Below are 16,378 nucleotides of genomic sequence, written 5' to 3'. Positions count from 1 at the left end.
ACGAAAATCTCAAAGTTATCACTTCTTACACGTAATCTTGCCACTTTGTTCTCTTTGAAAATGCCAAAACCCAGTTTGTGTTGGTGTAACAAGTTGATAAATCTGGCCCTAGAAGAGCAGCAGCTTTAGCTTTTGGCTAATCTTTCCCTGTCTCCTTTCCATCTTGTACATGCGTAGAAATCTAATATAAAGCTTTGGCCATGTGTAATATTTGCATCCAACACTAAAAGCGACATTTTTCTTGGTTGATAATTATGTGTGGATGTTTTTCATTGTTCCATTTTTTTTCTAGGGAGACACTTTGGAGGAAACAGCAATCGTTGTAAAGCTGCAAACGCATTAGGTGATATATACCTGGGTGAAGAGAGGGAGAGAGAAAACAAGACTTTAATGAAGAAAGATATAGAGAGGTGGAGAGGCAGAGCAAGGAGGGGAGGCTCTTTGAGGCATGAGAGATGGAGTGCAGTGCGGCGTCTAGAGCTCACTTTTAGCGAATGTTTGGAGGAGTCAAAAGACGCCACGAACAAAAGTTCTGAGCCAAAGACGCGGGAGCAGAAACATAAAAAATACAGGAACAAGGATGCAAATGAGAGGGAGAGATGACGAAGGAGAAGGGAAGGAGATGTTTGCTTGAGAAAAGTTTCTGTTGACCTGGATATGGCTGCGTTGCTCAGCTCTGTTCAAAGAGGGAAAAGAATCTTTTTCCATAGCTGCTTAGTTAGTTCTCGCTTCTCTTTATCATGCAGCTACAAGTTTCAACTTAATGCGATACGCTCGTCTGCTGCATTGTATCGTATGGGAGGGTATTGAGCGCAGCAGGAGCACAGCAGCATGGGAGATGAAGGGTGTGTGTGTGTGTTTATGAGGGAGACAAACATAGCGAGCGCCTCTGTGCGTGTGTACGTGCTCTTTGCAAATGCCAAGGCATCCAGCGTGCCTCCATCCTGTGTCTCTGTGGTTATCCGGGTTGTGATATGTACTGGATGTGACACCGACGCTGCAGCATTCTGGACCGCCTCCGGACAGCAGAACGAGTGTGTACGAGTGTGCGCGCGTGTGTGTAAGAGATGACAAGGACGGAGTTACCTTCAAAGTCCCACGATGCCAGCTAACTATTCAAACAAGGCTCTGCATCTCTACCTGCCTACTGCCACCTCCCGCCTCCCTCTGTCTCTCTTTTCTCTCCCCTGTAAGCCTCCTCGGTGCTGCTTTACCTTTCCCTTCACCACCTCTTCTCCTCTCGTCCCCTCCCGTTTCGCCCTCCCTCCCCCTCCTGCCATATGGAACCCATTACAAGCGTTGTCGTTTCTCACCACCGACATTCCTGAGGGCTTTCCACCACTCACTGACTTTACATCAACCTTGTGCTCCTCTTTCCTTGTTCACGCTGTTCTTCATAGTCAGCTTATCTTTTGTCATTTCTCTCCTCGTTTTCTTTTTAACCTTTCAATATCCAGTTCCCCTCTTTTATTTCCCTACGTGCAGGTAACATGTATGTGATTTTTCACTTCTGGGCCAAGAAAACATTCACTGTGCCCTGGTGTTGACACATCTTTTGAATTTTACACATTTACACATGTTTAAGTTAAAACCTGCCCTTTTGGCTCTGTTTTGGCCTCCTCCAATTCCTAAAGGAATTGCTAGATCACCGTGTCAATGCATTCTCAGCAGGGCATCAAATACTGGCCTTCTGTCATGCGCTCCTCTCACACTGGTGGCTCGATGTGGCAGTGTTTAACGGTACGCTTTTCAGGAGTGATGAAGTTGGATTAATTTTGATTTACTGATGAAGCTCATTTGGACTCACAAGGCTTAGGCACTTAAAATCTTCCGTCTGGCGGGAGAATCCTTTCAAAAGTTGCATGCACAGGCTCAGACTGTGCGGCGAAGGCCCCAGAGGTGAGCGCAGACAGGAGATCCGTGAGCGAGGTTGTTTTGCTGGAGAGTGGGCAGGCAGGAAAACCAGATCGGACAGCAAGAGTCTGAGCTGCTGGCTGGCACGCGTAGGGAATCTGGAGCAGAACAAGAATCGGGGTAGCAACTTGGAAAACATATTTAGAGAGAAAGCAAGTTTCACTAGAGAGCCTGAACAACATCACCGGCTATAAAGGCTGTTGGAGCGGTCTGTAGGAGAGTGGGCGCAAGAGCTGGTCCTCATGTACTGCAGGTAAGTGATGGTAGGATCGATGCACCGGTTTACAGAGGAGTGGAAATCACAGGGTAGCCACACCTGTAGGGAAGCACCATAGAGATTAACAACAAAAGTACTTGCTTATAAAAGGATGCTTACCCATATAATTTTTAATTTGGTGCAAAGAAGTCGTTTACAAGCGTTTTCGTGTGACAAGTTGGTTCCCTGTTGCCGTAAACACATTGCATCACAGCCCCGACCTTTAAGCGTACCTTCTTTGAGGCGCACTTTGACAGCACTGCCGTGTTTGATGCCCACGTTCAATCGTCGGTTTGATCTACAGAAAGCAGCCTCTTGCTGTGGCTGAAAATGACTAACAAAAAGCATCCTCATTGGTGCTTCTTTGTACGACACTTAGAGCTCAAAGACGCCATATTTTTCCAGTGTTTCTCATGTTTCTTTTGTAAAATATATTCCCAAATCAAACTCTGTCAGACGTGTTTGCTATCTTTGGAAACTTTGCGACGTCCACTAGAATTAAAGAAAGAAATGTGTTATTTTGCCGACTTGATTTACTGCCCAGCATAAATCTCCGGCCACCCTGTGGGACGCTGCGAGATGAAGACGATGAGCTCGTTTTACAATGTTGAAATTACTCCCCGCTATGTATGTGATATATACCGCTAAAGATAAAACACAAGTTCTTGGAAGGAAAGCGAGCTTGGGAGATTCATTCTCCCTCTTCTACCCCTGCCTCCCCCCCTACTCCCCCGTCAAACTCACATCCATTTCACCATTTCATCCATAATAGAAATGTTCAGAGGTATCTGGGCCATGCCTTCTAGAGAGACTCAAACTCTCATCAATTTACATTATAGCTCTCTCTTCTCCCCCTCTGTCTCTTCCGAACCCTTCTCTGTCTCCCTCCACCTCGTACAAATGCGTCTCTATCTCTCTCCAGCTCTATACACACAGTCAAAGACCACTTTCTGCAGCTCTTCTCCAGGGTATATGGTTCTTTAATGAAGACAGTAATAATGATTATGGATATTTTAAAACCGTCTGTCTGCCCCGCGCACTGATGGGAGCAGAAGCTGCGGTGTCTGCATGCAAAAGGTCCTGTCAGATGATGCGGAATTTCGAACAGCTAAATCATAATCATCGGCCATTATTTCCTAACAACAGCTTAGGATGACAAATCGTATGTCAAAAGTTCAGGAATTCAATGATTTCCTTTACTCGAGAAGCTACAGCCACAGGTTTTTTTTTCTTTAATATAAACGTGTCAGGCTGATGTTTGTGTCTGTGTGAAAACCGCAAGCACGGTATTAATATATTATAAGATGACTCTGCACACGGGTGCCGCTGAAGACGATAATAGCAATTTTTTGAAGCTAGGCCTCGAGTTCAACCTGCAAAACGGTTTTCAGACATGCTTTGAAAAGCCCCCTTTTTAGTTGCAGAAGTGATCAAAGATGAGGTCAAGATAAAAGAGCACAACACGAGTAACATTTAAAAGCTCCTGAATCATTTATCGCACGCCTATCAGACGGAGCGGCGGGCAAAAGGGATGTAGGTGAGACGTGAAGAGGACAACAGGTCAAGTGGACGAAGGCGCGGCTCCCGCGAACAAGTATAAAAGAAAGATTGGGCCGAATTCATGTTCCATATACTCCCGACCATGTGTTTTACATTACGTGTTGTTGGTGTTTCTGGGGTTCTGATTGCTGCAGCAGAAGAGTGGGAAATGATAGCTGATCCTTCTCTGTGTGGGTTCTCTGCAGAGCAGGAAAAAGAAGAAGAAGAAAAAATCGCTTCACCGTAGCAAGTGATTTAATCCAGCATTGAGGCTTGAAATAATATTTTCCCTAAAGTGGGTAATGCAGTCTGTCAGCGGAGTGAGATAATTTTGCATTTCCAAATCTTTTAAATCATTTTATTCATACCTGAGGAGTAATTATTTATTCTTTCAAGACTTTAATGCTTGTTTGATAGAAAATTCATTAAAGTGCACTGGAAGAAAATTAATTATGGTGCAGGATCCACCGCGCGAAGCTCCGTGTGTTTTCATCAGGTTTAAAGATTCCGTGAAGGCTCGAGTGACATGTTCAAAATGGACGTTTTCCGCTGTGTGTGTGTGTGTTTGCTCATTGTGGCATACTTTAGAAAGCACCTCTCCAGCAAATGAGACCCAGCGGATTTACTTTAGACAGCTACTAGATGGCCTGCAGGTGTTGCAGCAGCTCAGTGGGCCTGTCTACGTGCGCGCTCGTCCTGTAGAGTGTGTATTCCTCCCGTAGCCGATCGGTTTGCTACTCTTTAGTGTGCGTGCCCCCCCGCCGTGCGTCTGACAGCGTGTGTACATTAATGGTGGGTTTGGGTGCAGGGAGGGGGGCTGCACTGAGGGCCCCTGTGTGTGTGATTACACTGTGTATACCATGAGATTAGTGCAGACAGCTTTATGCGCAGGGGCCGCCATAAATCTCCCCCCCTCTCCAACTCTCCAACGCCACAGAACCCAATACCGCCGTCGTTTATTATTCTCTAATAGATCGGTCCTTTGCTGTCTCTCCTTGCCTTCCCGCTCACACCAGGTTGTGGTTAGCTCAAGGACAAAACCGCCTCAGAGGACGGTAGGAGGTTAAAGTTTAGAAGAGTTTCGAGTAAATCCTCCAGACTGATTTCATTTTGGTTTGTTTTGTGTTCTCCGCCAACTCCAGTGTCCGCTCCCATTTCTTTTCTTCTCCTTCTTTTTTTTTTTCGCCCTAGCCTTTTATTTTTCCACATTTGTTGCAGTTGCAATCTGTCCAACTCCCTTGCTTTCTCTTTGTCCTTATGTGTTTACTCTGATGCTTTATCACTTGGAATCCCACCTCTCTCTTTTGTCTCTCGCCTTGTTTTTTTCTGTTTTTTCCAGCATCCAGTCTGATTTTTTTCCCCTCTCGTGGACCTGGCGCTCACACTCCTATGCCCTTCCAACATCCCCCAAACCTCACCTCCCGTAGCATATTCCTCAAGTTCACACAGACATACATTTCAAACACGCCCCATCCCTTGTCCTCCCCCTCTTCCGACTGCACCTGTGTGCCGGCTTTGGTCTGGACGCGGCTCAGGTTGCCTCTGTGGAATCTGGGAAATGTTCGAGCTGTCCGATATGCCACCTAGAGCAGGTAGATAGACGGAGGCGGGGAGGCCGCTCAAAAGTCCTTTTTGGTTGATTTTAAACCATCTCCTCTCGGTTTAAAATGTAAAAGAAACCAAGTGGCTACTGCATTATAATAGTGGTAGAGAGTGGGACAGGGAGGAGCGGGAGAATGGGAAGCAGGAGGTGTGAGAGGTCGGAGGAGTTGGGAGGGAGGGAGGGAGGGGTCAGGGAGACTGACACTTGAGTCTTCTCAGCTCGACTCGGGAGTCGTGGCAGGGTGACGCTTGGGTTGAGAAAATGATGTTTCTGCCCTCATAAAAGAGCTCCAAAGAAGAAAAGATTGTAATGCTCACATCCCCCTCCTCCCTCCCTCCTCTCCATCCCTTCTACTCACGGCCTTCTCCTTTCTCCTCCCCCACCCCCCTCGGTGTCACCTCTGGCCCCCTCCAACCTCCCACGCCATGTTTCAAAGTGTGGCCACATGAATGGCTCTATTGTTAATGGCCGAGAGAAAGGGGAAGGAGAGAGACTGGACGGCAAAAGAGATGAGAGCGAGCGAGAGAGGATTTAAAAAAATAGAAGCAGACACTGAGAGAGAGAGAGAGAGAGAGTCTCTGTCAGAGCGTAATGTGGCAAAGAAGAAAAGAGTAAAGGGAAAACGTAATGTTGCTCAGGGCTGCCTCTGAATGGGATGATTTATTTAGATGTGGTCACAGATGAACTCTATAAAGTTGTTTATAAGTTCACCTCACTTCACTTTTCCCTCTCCGGCTCTCCATCTTCCCCTGTTGTGCCTGCTTCCCTTTTTTCCTCTGGAAGTTTAACAGCCTTGTGGCACCTCTGAGATTCTGAGGGCTCTAAAAATTAAATGGCGCTTTCTGGCTAGACTTTTTTTTTTTTTTCAAAGGCGGATTTAAACACATCCACCTTATAAAAAAAAGAAAAAAGAAAAAAAAGCGGAGTTTAAGTGATGTTTGAATGCAGCCCGGGACACTGAAGGCCTCACACGGAGGGCATGGAAAGCATGCCTCTGAGATAAATACACAGTATTTTTCCCCTTACCGCATGATTAGATTGGGACAAGGTCTCCCTAACTCCATCCTGTTTACACTGCACATAGACACTATCATTCACTCACAAACGCAGGGTTAACCCGGGTTAACTCGGGTTAACTCGGCAAATCTGACACCCTGAGCATGGAGCCTATCAGAAAATTGAGTTCTGTTGCAGGAATGGGCTGGAATTCACCATCACTCTCCATCTTTCTGCCCTCCTTTCCGCCACCCTTTCTATTTTCCCCCATTTGTTTTGGCCTCCTCTTCCACGTTATATTTTAGGACCTTGTTCTCATCCTCTGTGGGCTGTTTGTGGCCGTGTTTCCTTTCTGCTTGTTCTCCACGTCTCTTTGTTGTCGCTACATACCTTGCCTGACGTGTTCGATATTTTTTTTATTTTTTTGTCCGCACTCCTTCCTCTCTCTCGTTCACTTCACTGATTTCTCCGTCTTTCTTCCTGCCGTTCTTTTAAAGCACCGCACCTGCCCAGTGGCATTTTACCTCTCAGAGCATTCTGTGTGTGTCTGTGTGCATTTTCTCAGCCACTCTGCAATGCAGCTCAGCTCTGACTCAGGGTACCATCAGATAGCACTCAAAGAATGCGTCACGCAGGAAGCTAAAGGTGCTTGTTGCTGTTAAGGTGTGTTCATGTGTGTGCTAGTTTTCATGTTTAGGAAAAAATAAACCCAAGTGTGTCCGTGTGTGTTTGGATGTGGGTGGATGTGCTTGGGCAAACCTTTTGTGTTGAGCAGAAGGGCATTTGTATGGGTTTGTGTATGTGTTGCATATATTTTTCTGATTAGGCTGTGCTACACAAGCCTCAGGAACTAACACCATGTTTACAGTTCTTGCTCTATAAATGGCATGAGTACATGTGCTCACCAGTCTGAAGCCGACAGGAAGGTGAAATAAATGTGTGCGTGTATGCGTTGAGTGAAGCTGAGTGCCTGCCTCTCCTGTCTAAGTATTGCCTGATAACCCCGAGTGACCTGGGTAATGAGAAGTGGAACAGTGGCTTCCCAGCAGGCCTCTGGGCCCGCCTCAGCTAAAGCTCCTCCGCCGCTCAGCCTGCATTATGAAGCTTCCCTCCAGTGTACGCCCGCTAGCCAAACACACCGACAGACAGAAGAGCTTACATCTCAATTTTTAGAAAGTCTAAGGCTGTTTAGATCACATTGCTAAGAGGTAGCTGTAGCCTGCCAGCTTGCATCGTGTGATTGTGAAAGAAAAAACATACAACCAAATAAAAGAAATCCTTATCTATTGGAAAGTATAATCATTTGCATGTACACCCATGTTTTTTTTACTCTGCGTGTCATGAATTTTATCAGAACAACTCGTTGCTCAAAACAGCCAGCAGAACTGTGTAACATGTTTTATCTTTTCTTCACTATCTTTGTTTAGCTGTGCTAACATCACAATGTTATCTGTTGGTCATACTTACTTGACAACTACAGTAAAACACTCTTCAATTACAGCTAACAGTGTTAGCATGCTAAAATGCTAACGTCAAATGGTGAAAACATTAAACATTAGCATACCGATGCAAACATTGTGTAGTGGTCTCACTACTGGAAGCTAGTTTTAGCGTCCATTTTTAAAAGTGATTTTTGAATTCATTATCTCCATTGACTGTTTCTTATATCCTTATAAAAATACTGATATAAATTGTTTAACGCCCTGAAACAAGCTAACTAGCTACAAGGTGAATCATGACGATAATAAGATCAGAATCAGAATCAGAAAGGGTTTTATTGCCAAATGTTAAGCAGGTTTACAACATTAGGAAATTGCTGCGGTACTTAGTGCAAAAATACTGTCATATAACGCTTAAATAGACATAAAAATAAAAATAAGAATTAAAAGTGCTAAGTAGATAGATATATATATGATATATACATGAGTGCAGGTGGTGATCAGTGCCAAACATGGAATGATGCAGTGAACACAGCGTAGGGTCATGTGTTAGTGGTGGGAACAGTCATATGGTTATTGGTCATGAGTCCAACAGCAGAGGGGAAGAAACTGTTCTTATGGCGAGAGGTTCTGGTGCGTATGGACTGGAGCCTCCTGCCTGAGGGGAGCAGGTCAAACAGACTGTGTCCAGGGTGGGAAGGGTCAGCTGAGATCCGAGCTGCACGCCCCAGTGTCCTGGAGGTGTACAGGTCCTGCAGAGATGGGAGTCTGCAGCCAATCACCTTCTCAGCAGAGCGCACAACACGCTGCAGTCTCTGTTTGTCCCTGATGTGACTGAAGTTTAATGTTGAAGGAACTACTTATCCCATAATGCATTACACATCCTAGATTGCACAGCAAGTGGCTTCTATGTATCTAGAATTTAATCAATTTTTGTATTTTTGCATGATAATAATCGTTTGTTCTTGACTGCATTCACCACTCTTGTGGTTTCTGAAGTTTGGCGCTAACTCAGTCACCTGACATTTGCAGGTTTAAGCACTTTTTGTTAGTACTACAGACATTCACCAATCAGAGATGTTTCAGTTTGGGATTGTTTGCAGAGTAGTTTATTGAAGCTTTTCTCTTTAGACAAAGTTTGATATCATACAGGGTTGTGGTTTCTAAAGAAGTGCATGTCAGCATTTCTTGGTGCCAGAGCTCGTAGTAAGTCTTCTTTGCATGGTGCAGCATTATGGCTCATAATCAAAACCCTTATGGAAAACATAAATGGGATTTTTGCTTCTTCAGCAGGTAGTGTCCAATGTGGAGACCAGATAATCTCAGATTAGCGACAGTAGTTGTTTACTTTCAGGGTTCCTGAAAAAGTATCAGGAAAGCCACCACTTGTTTTGTCTCAACAGAAATCGTTAGGCCATCTGAGCCTTGGTGTAGCCTCGGAAATATGTAGCTCTAACAACACTTCAACCAAATCGCGTGAGATGCGTAGACTTGAGCGTTTTTTGGAGCTTAACCCACAATTGACACTAAAAATCATTATACTTTCTCTATAGTCTTTACTGCGACTGGATTTTATTAGTATGACTTTAGCGAGCCCACATATGCAGAACAACAGGCAGTATTAATTTGCTGGGATACTCATTTAATCCCTACAACTGAGCTAATAAGAAACATATTGTAAGTGAAAAAAAAGTCATGCTAGATAATTTTATTACCAAAAGTCAAATAGTTTTCAGTCCTACCTAATATCATTATGGACTGGTATGATCTCTTTGTTGTCTTTTAAAGGAGGCTATGAAAGGAAAATCCTTGATAAGCAAACGATTTATGCGTTAGTGAAAAGTGTGAACAATATTTTTTTTTTAATTAACAAACGAAACTGTCACTTGATGTTTATGTGAGAGCAGCAGTATGTAGCCTGTCTCCCTTTGACAGAGCAGTTATGTAACATGCTTCATTGTCTTTGTGTGCTTTGTGATCCTGTATTGTTTATTTTTAATACTCAAACGGTTGTCTGACAGCAGAACAGAGAGAATAATTAAGCAGGTTTTAGTGCTGTGACTCCCCAGTGTTCGTGTGGATTTGTTGGAAACAGAAAACAGCGTTTGAGTCAGAGGTAACAGAAAATGGGCTCTTTAACATTACAGGCATTTGCTTCCTCCCACATCCACATCAAAGTGTCACGTAACATTCTCTGAGAATGCTAACAGTAGAATAAATCCAGCAACCCCCCCACCCCATTTGAACTTTTACTACTATAAACACTTTCCTTCTTCCTGTCAGTGGTGACATTTATTTTAACCTGAGGTAGATGGTGCATAGTTCTGTTTTCCCACTGTTAGCCAGTCATGCTAGCATGGTGCGTTAAAGTCATCGCAGGCCTCGGGGCGAGTAGCTAAGTTGATAATTCATAGTATTTGGCCTTATCAGCAAGAGATGGCCCTGTGCTGTGCGGGGGGGGGGGATGACACAGACTTAGTCATTTGTTAATTTTATGCCCCTGTGACTGCTGCGTTTCATGTTCTCTGCTCCGCAGAGACCTCTGGAAACTGAAGTCACAGTGAGCCCACCAGCCTTCAAACTGCAGCAGCTCTTTTCATGTAGGCTGAATTAATTTCAATTTTCGTATAAAAATCTTTCCTCAAAATCTACTCAGCGTTTACCCAGAAAAACTATTTAACTAAATTAAACACATAGCTGCACACAGAAAGCCACAAAAATGTCATGCTAGTGATAATCAACCTCACCCAGTTCTACTTTGGTGGAATTTAGTCAGCCTGCTGGATTAGAATCACATCAGGCTGAAGGTTTTCCATAGATGACAGGTGTCAACTCATCAGACGAAGCGGCACGCCGTTCATACCAAAGCAGTTGAGGGAGTGATACAGAAACAGCTAATTAGGAAACTAATTAACTGTACGTACCTGAGAACTGGCTTTGGCAGCTTTGTTGATCTACAGTGAAAGTTGTCTGCCTGGTTCTTCCTCAGTGGACGTGCCTCAGTTCTCACTTCAAGAGCTGCGGAAAAACAAGAGAGAAAAATAAGTCGGAGAAAAAAATGTGCATTGCAGATGAAGAGGAAAACAAAAATCTCAATGTTTTGCTACAGTTTTGATAGTAACATTATGTTTGTACTACATTTTTCCTGCGTAGTTTCACATGGCGTGCACAGAGTAAAAAAGTCTTCTTGTACACATGCTCTCTCTTACATGAATAATTAAGTAATTCAGTTCTTCAAATATTTTACTCGTACTTTGTCACAGATAAATAACAGCAATATAGCCATCTGTCTCTGCAGTGAGTTGTACATCCTGTGGATAAACCCTGTAGTCTCTTTTCTGCTCTGCAGAATCTGTGACCTGTGGCGCATAAACTCTCTGCCTGCTGCAAGTTCTGGTTAAAAAGACTACCATCGCCAGCTGCAGTATTATTCAATTCAGTTTTATTTATATAGCCCCAAATCACAGCAACAATTGCCTCAAGGTGCTTTATATTTTAAGGTAAATACCCTAAAATAATTAGGAAATAAACCGCAACAATAAGACGACCCTCTATGAGCAAGCACTTGGTGAAATGGGAAGGAAAAACTCCCTTTTAACAGGAAGGAAGCTCCAGCAGAAGCAGGGGGTGGGAGGGCAGCCATCTGCTGGGACTGGCTGGGTGACGGGAGGAAGACAGGACAAAAACACACTGTGGAAGAGAGCCAGAGATTAATAATAACTAATGATTAAATGCAGAGTGGTGTGTAAGCACACAGTGAGTGGAGAATAAACACTCAGTGCATCATGGGAATCCTCAGCAGCCTAGCCCTATGACAGCATAACTAAGGGTCCGATGGAGAAAACATGAGATCATCTGTAGGCAGCCATTAATATACCTGATCAGCACATGCTAATATTTGTGACAAAGGTAGCAAGAATAATTAGCTAAAGGAACAACAGGCCCTCTCTGAGGAAGTATAAAAGAATATAATATTTATCATATAATGCTTAAAATAGAGCCACATATAAATAATTTCATGCTACAAATGATCAAAAAAAGCAAAATTCCTGTTAAAAAGATGTGTAAGAATCAAGGACATGTTTCTTTTCTCTGTCACAGCTGTCCCATTCAAGTAGATGAGATAACTTTGGCCAAAATAAGTATTTTTTTTAAGTGAAAAAGCTTCCTTTTGAATACTTCTGATTATTTTAATATCTGCTTAGTCTCAAAGGCACCAGATTTTGATTAGTTACAAATATCTGTGAACTCATGGGGATTCGTTTACAAAAGAAAATGAGTGGTTTTCTAATAACTGAATCCTTTTTGGCTTCAGCGGTGGTTATTTTCCCCGCGTGAATCATCAATTTGTGGTTATATTTCCTGCATTTTCTCCACCACCTTATGGGGTCAGCGGGGGATTGCGTGAGCTTGTGTAGTAAAAATTTATTTGTGCAGTTGACTGCACAGCAGTTCCTCTGCAAAGGTAGCTGTTCCCTGTGAAGGACACAAAAAACAGAATAGGAGAAGGAGAAACGGGAGCGCTAAAGGACCCATCTGTTGCTCATTCAGCAGCAATGACAGGTGGCTCTGAACTGTTTATAAAGACTTTAATTAATGATTCTCTGCCTTTCTCTCCCTCCGTTGCCTCCTTTCTGTTTTTTCATCTTCATCTCTCCTTCCTTTAGATTCAGAGACGACAAGGGCTACGTTCTGTACCCTCAGATCGGGGACCGGCTGGACCTCATCTGCCCTCCTCTGGACACCGCCAGGTCCACGCCGGAGTACGAGTTCTACAAGCTCTACCTCGTGTCGACGCGGGAGCAGGCGGACCGCTGCGAAGTGATGGGACCCCCCAACATCGTGCTCACTTGCGACGAGCCCACCCGCGAACGCCGCTTCACCATCAAGTTCCAGGAGTTCTCGCCCAACCTCTGGGGCCACGAGTTCAAGAGCATGCAAGACTACTACATCATCGGTGAGTGGAGGACCCTGACCAAAGGCTGGGTCGATGTGTGTATGTGCGCTTAGGGGCGTGTTTGTTGAGCCTTATTTGCAGTGTGCGGTTGGTGTCGGTTGGAGGGCGGGGGGTTGTTATGATTGCATGGTTGATTTCTGATTGTGCCTGAGTGTGTTTGTTTATTTCAGAGATGATAGCGCTGATTGGGCGGGTGTGTTTACAATAATTAGGTCTGAGAATTGCGTGTGATCCAGCCCACAGGCGGAGATACAGTACAGGACATGCACTGCACTAAAAAGCAAGAAACACAACAAAACAAAACATTCATGACATTTGAGGTTTTTTTCCCCCCAAATAAAGTAAGATGTAGATTTTTTCACTAACTATTTACTCACCTAAAGTTTCACCTCTGTGGGATTAACCACGCTTCAAATGCAATCTGTGTTTTCTTGTCTCTTCTTGTAGTGTCTCTAGATTTGCTGCATGTGTGGGATTTTGTGTTTAGCGGTTAGATTCGTATCGAGATGCTGTCGGTCGTTGCGAAGCCCTCTTTGTCTCACAGCGCCGGGCTCGGGCCTGTTTATTGTTACTGCCAGCCTTAGACGGTGACCACAGATGGTGAGGCGCAGTTTGTTTTGGTTTGTTCAAAAGGCTTGTTTGGAGTTTAGCCGTGCGGATGACCCGATGAGGTCACCGAGGCGAGCGAGGCCAAGTGTCTGTATCGGACGGAACGATCGGCGGGTAAAGTTTGCGTCAACTGAAACATGTGGGTTGTTTTTAAATGCGGACCTGGGGCCAACTGGAGCAATGCACGCAACACATAGGGATCACACTCAAGTGCATGTATACACACACACACACACACACGCCCACGAGTTTCTAGTACAAACACAGGCGCTGTAAAAACACCTCGGGAGTGAGACAGCGAGCAGGATAGACAAAGAAAGAGAGAGCGAGAGACCCTGATTCCCATAGCTCCCCTCCCACGCACCTGCGAGGTCTATTCACTCAGGTGTGCAAATGCTCTTTTCATTTCTTTTCGTCTGCCGGTGGAAAATAAAAACCTAAAAACGACAGAACGAGGAGAGCTAGGAGGAGGAGGAGGAGGAAGCTGGGACAGAGCTAGAAAGGCAGACAGACACACACACAGAGAGAGAGAGAGAGTACAGAAGAGACAAAGAGAATGTAAGATTTTTCCAAGTCTGTGAAGTCCCTCGTGCCTTTTGGTGTTCCATATTTGTTCACCTGTTTCAGGTGTGCTCGGTTTTTTACTATCAGTCCACAAAAGCGGCGTGTTTGTGAAGAGAGGCGAGGCTCTGGGCACATTTCTCCTTTACCCTGCGTTGATATCAGCTCACAAGTGTCTCTCTCTGATTAGATGTGAGTGAGCGAGATAGCGTGTCGTGGTGCAGTAAGCCGTCGTGTACTGTATGTACTGTAGGGATGTGTGTATTGGCGTATGTGCGCCCAGAATCTCGCCCTGATAAGTAGGGAGGAAAATGAATGCAAGCCTCACTTCCTGGTAGATGAATTAGTAATGGACTCAATATTGAGAGGACCCGAGCAGCCATCGAGTATCACAGGAATGTTGTCCTGTGGTTTCACTAATCCGGTTTTGAAGCCTTGAGTTTGGTATTCCGACTCGCAGCATCTTTGTTTTTGTAGCTACAAGTGACCATATTTGTATAAGAAGGCGCACGCTAAGTTATTAGCTAACCTTAGAAAGCTTTAATAGGAAAAACACAATTCAAAAACTGTATGGATGTATTGCTTAGACATACATACCTGCTAATTTGTTCCAAGTAACGAACAAATACAACAGTAGAACGTCACTAATGCCACAAATGTAGATAAAGAAATCAAATGCAGTAACTAGTAGACAGATACTGATATATCCACCTGATAGTCAAAGTAGGCGTGTCCTATGTGATACATAACTTTACAAGGGGCACGCCTTTTACAATACAATTTAAACAGATAAGTCATATAAATAAATCTCCTCATGCTGTTGTCCTGAAGGGGGGTTTATTCATAGAGACTAAAGTCAGGCTGCAAACTGTTTTCTCACAGAAAGTTGGAAATTTTAAGATGAAAGTCTAAGAGATTGACTCTCTGTTGCAGACTGCCACAAGTGGTCTTTAGAGGAACTGTAGTTTTAATTACGTTTAATTTTTTTAATAGAAATGTAGACAAAACATGACCTGAAATGTGTTCCCATTTTCATGTCTTTCTATCTTGACTGTTCCCCGTCATACTTACACGACTGAACAGTTAAAGATGTCGAACACGCCCAGTTCCCTCCACGTAAGAAGAGTCAAAGTAGAATTTAGTTGTTGCCATGAAACATTTTGCGGGGCCGCGTAGGTGTAGGGTTCACATCTTTTCCTCCGGCCTTTTATTTCGCTCCCCCTCTCTTCTGTACCCTCGTACCTGACAACCAGGTGTCCAGAGATAGAAACACCTTTATCTCCACTCACAGCCCAGACTGATCGATTGACAGCTCCAGCCCGATCGATGACGGCTGCAGCACAAGGTCACGCGTGCACTCTCGCTCTCATATGCACACGCAGAGGTTTACTCCCAGATTCGTGGAGAGACTCGGATAGGTGAGGGGGAAGGGGAGTATCTGATCGTAGAGAGCATTCGGTCCTGATAACTTATTGACGGCATCGAGAGATCGCTTGTGTTTAGTGAGCAACCGGGCTTTGATCATGTGTCCTTAATGAAGAATCGCACCGAGTCTCTTACCAGAGCTTGTGTGTACTTAATGAGGTTGTGAGATAATTAATAACTGCTAATCCTGCTGCTAATTTAGTGCCACATATCTGCTGTCGCCTGTGTGCTAACCCTATAGGGAGGATATTGCACACTCTGAACACAGCGTGAACTATGGCTTGTCCCTGAATTTAGTTAAATGTATGTTTGCGGGCGTGTGTAAAGGCACCGATGTATGCAGAAGCCTCAGGGAAATCTGGTTTTAATTAACCTATAGCATAGTGTGATTTAATTTGCACACTGCAGACTGAGCGCAAGTGAAAAGCATATGCGTGGTAATGCGGAGTTGCTGGCTGGTGGAACAGCAGGAGGAAACTCGGCAGTAGAGGTTAATTTAAAGTTAAACCTATTACAGATTACCTGTAACTTGCTTAAAGCCCACTGGGTGATTAGTTTCCCCTGCAGTTTGGCTCTCGAGTAAACACGCGGTAAATCAAAGCAGAAGCTCCGTGATTTGATTTTCACATTGCAGTCGTCGACAAGTGCCGTCACTGATCATCGCACGGGAAAATAACCCTTACGTGTCGGCGAAAATCTCGCAAGGAATCTGGAAAAAGGGGAAACTTTCTTTGTTTTTGCAGTGTCTAACGCGTCACAGATGCTGCTGCTTTGTAATCAAATTACTTGAATCCTATTAAATGTTATTCTTCACTTCCGTATCCTGGGGAGAGGAGCGAAGCAGCGGGGAAATTGATTTGTCATACTTATTGATTGATGTTTGCATTCCTAACATGAGGTCAGAGTTTATGTAAGCCCATTTCTCTGTCACGCTCTCCCGTCTTGTGTTTTGCCGCTCGCTCGTCTTCTCCACCGTTTTAGCTTGTCTTAACCCCTTTTACAAACACACACACACACACACACACACACACACACACACACACACACACACACACACACACACACACACACACAATGAC

The 16,378-nt window shown here is 44.3% G+C and overlaps 1 protein-coding gene across 1 annotated transcript in view; it reads left to right on the top strand.

Moving 5' to 3' along the window:
* The window catches only part of efnb3b (ephrin-B3b), a 92,074-nt gene that overhangs the window by 31,027 nt on the left and 44,669 nt on the right, over positions 1-16,378 (top strand). The window contains exon 2 of the mRNA XM_084924505.1: positions 12,415-12,704. Within this exon, the coding sequence (XP_084780631.1) occupies positions 12,415-12,704 (290 nt within the window). The remainder of the gene's footprint in view (positions 1-12,414; positions 12,705-16,378) is intronic.

The sequence above is a fragment of the Perissodus microlepis genome, chromosome 3 (genome assembly GCF_051167445.1).
Source record: "Perissodus microlepis isolate ML-2025 ecotype Zambia chromosome 3, ASM5116744v1, whole genome shotgun sequence".
Classification (NCBI taxonomy): domain Eukaryota; kingdom Metazoa; phylum Chordata; class Actinopteri; order Cichliformes; family Cichlidae; genus Perissodus; species Perissodus microlepis.
Note: the sequence above shows the minus strand (reverse complement) of the source record. Positions and strands in the feature narration are given on the sequence as shown.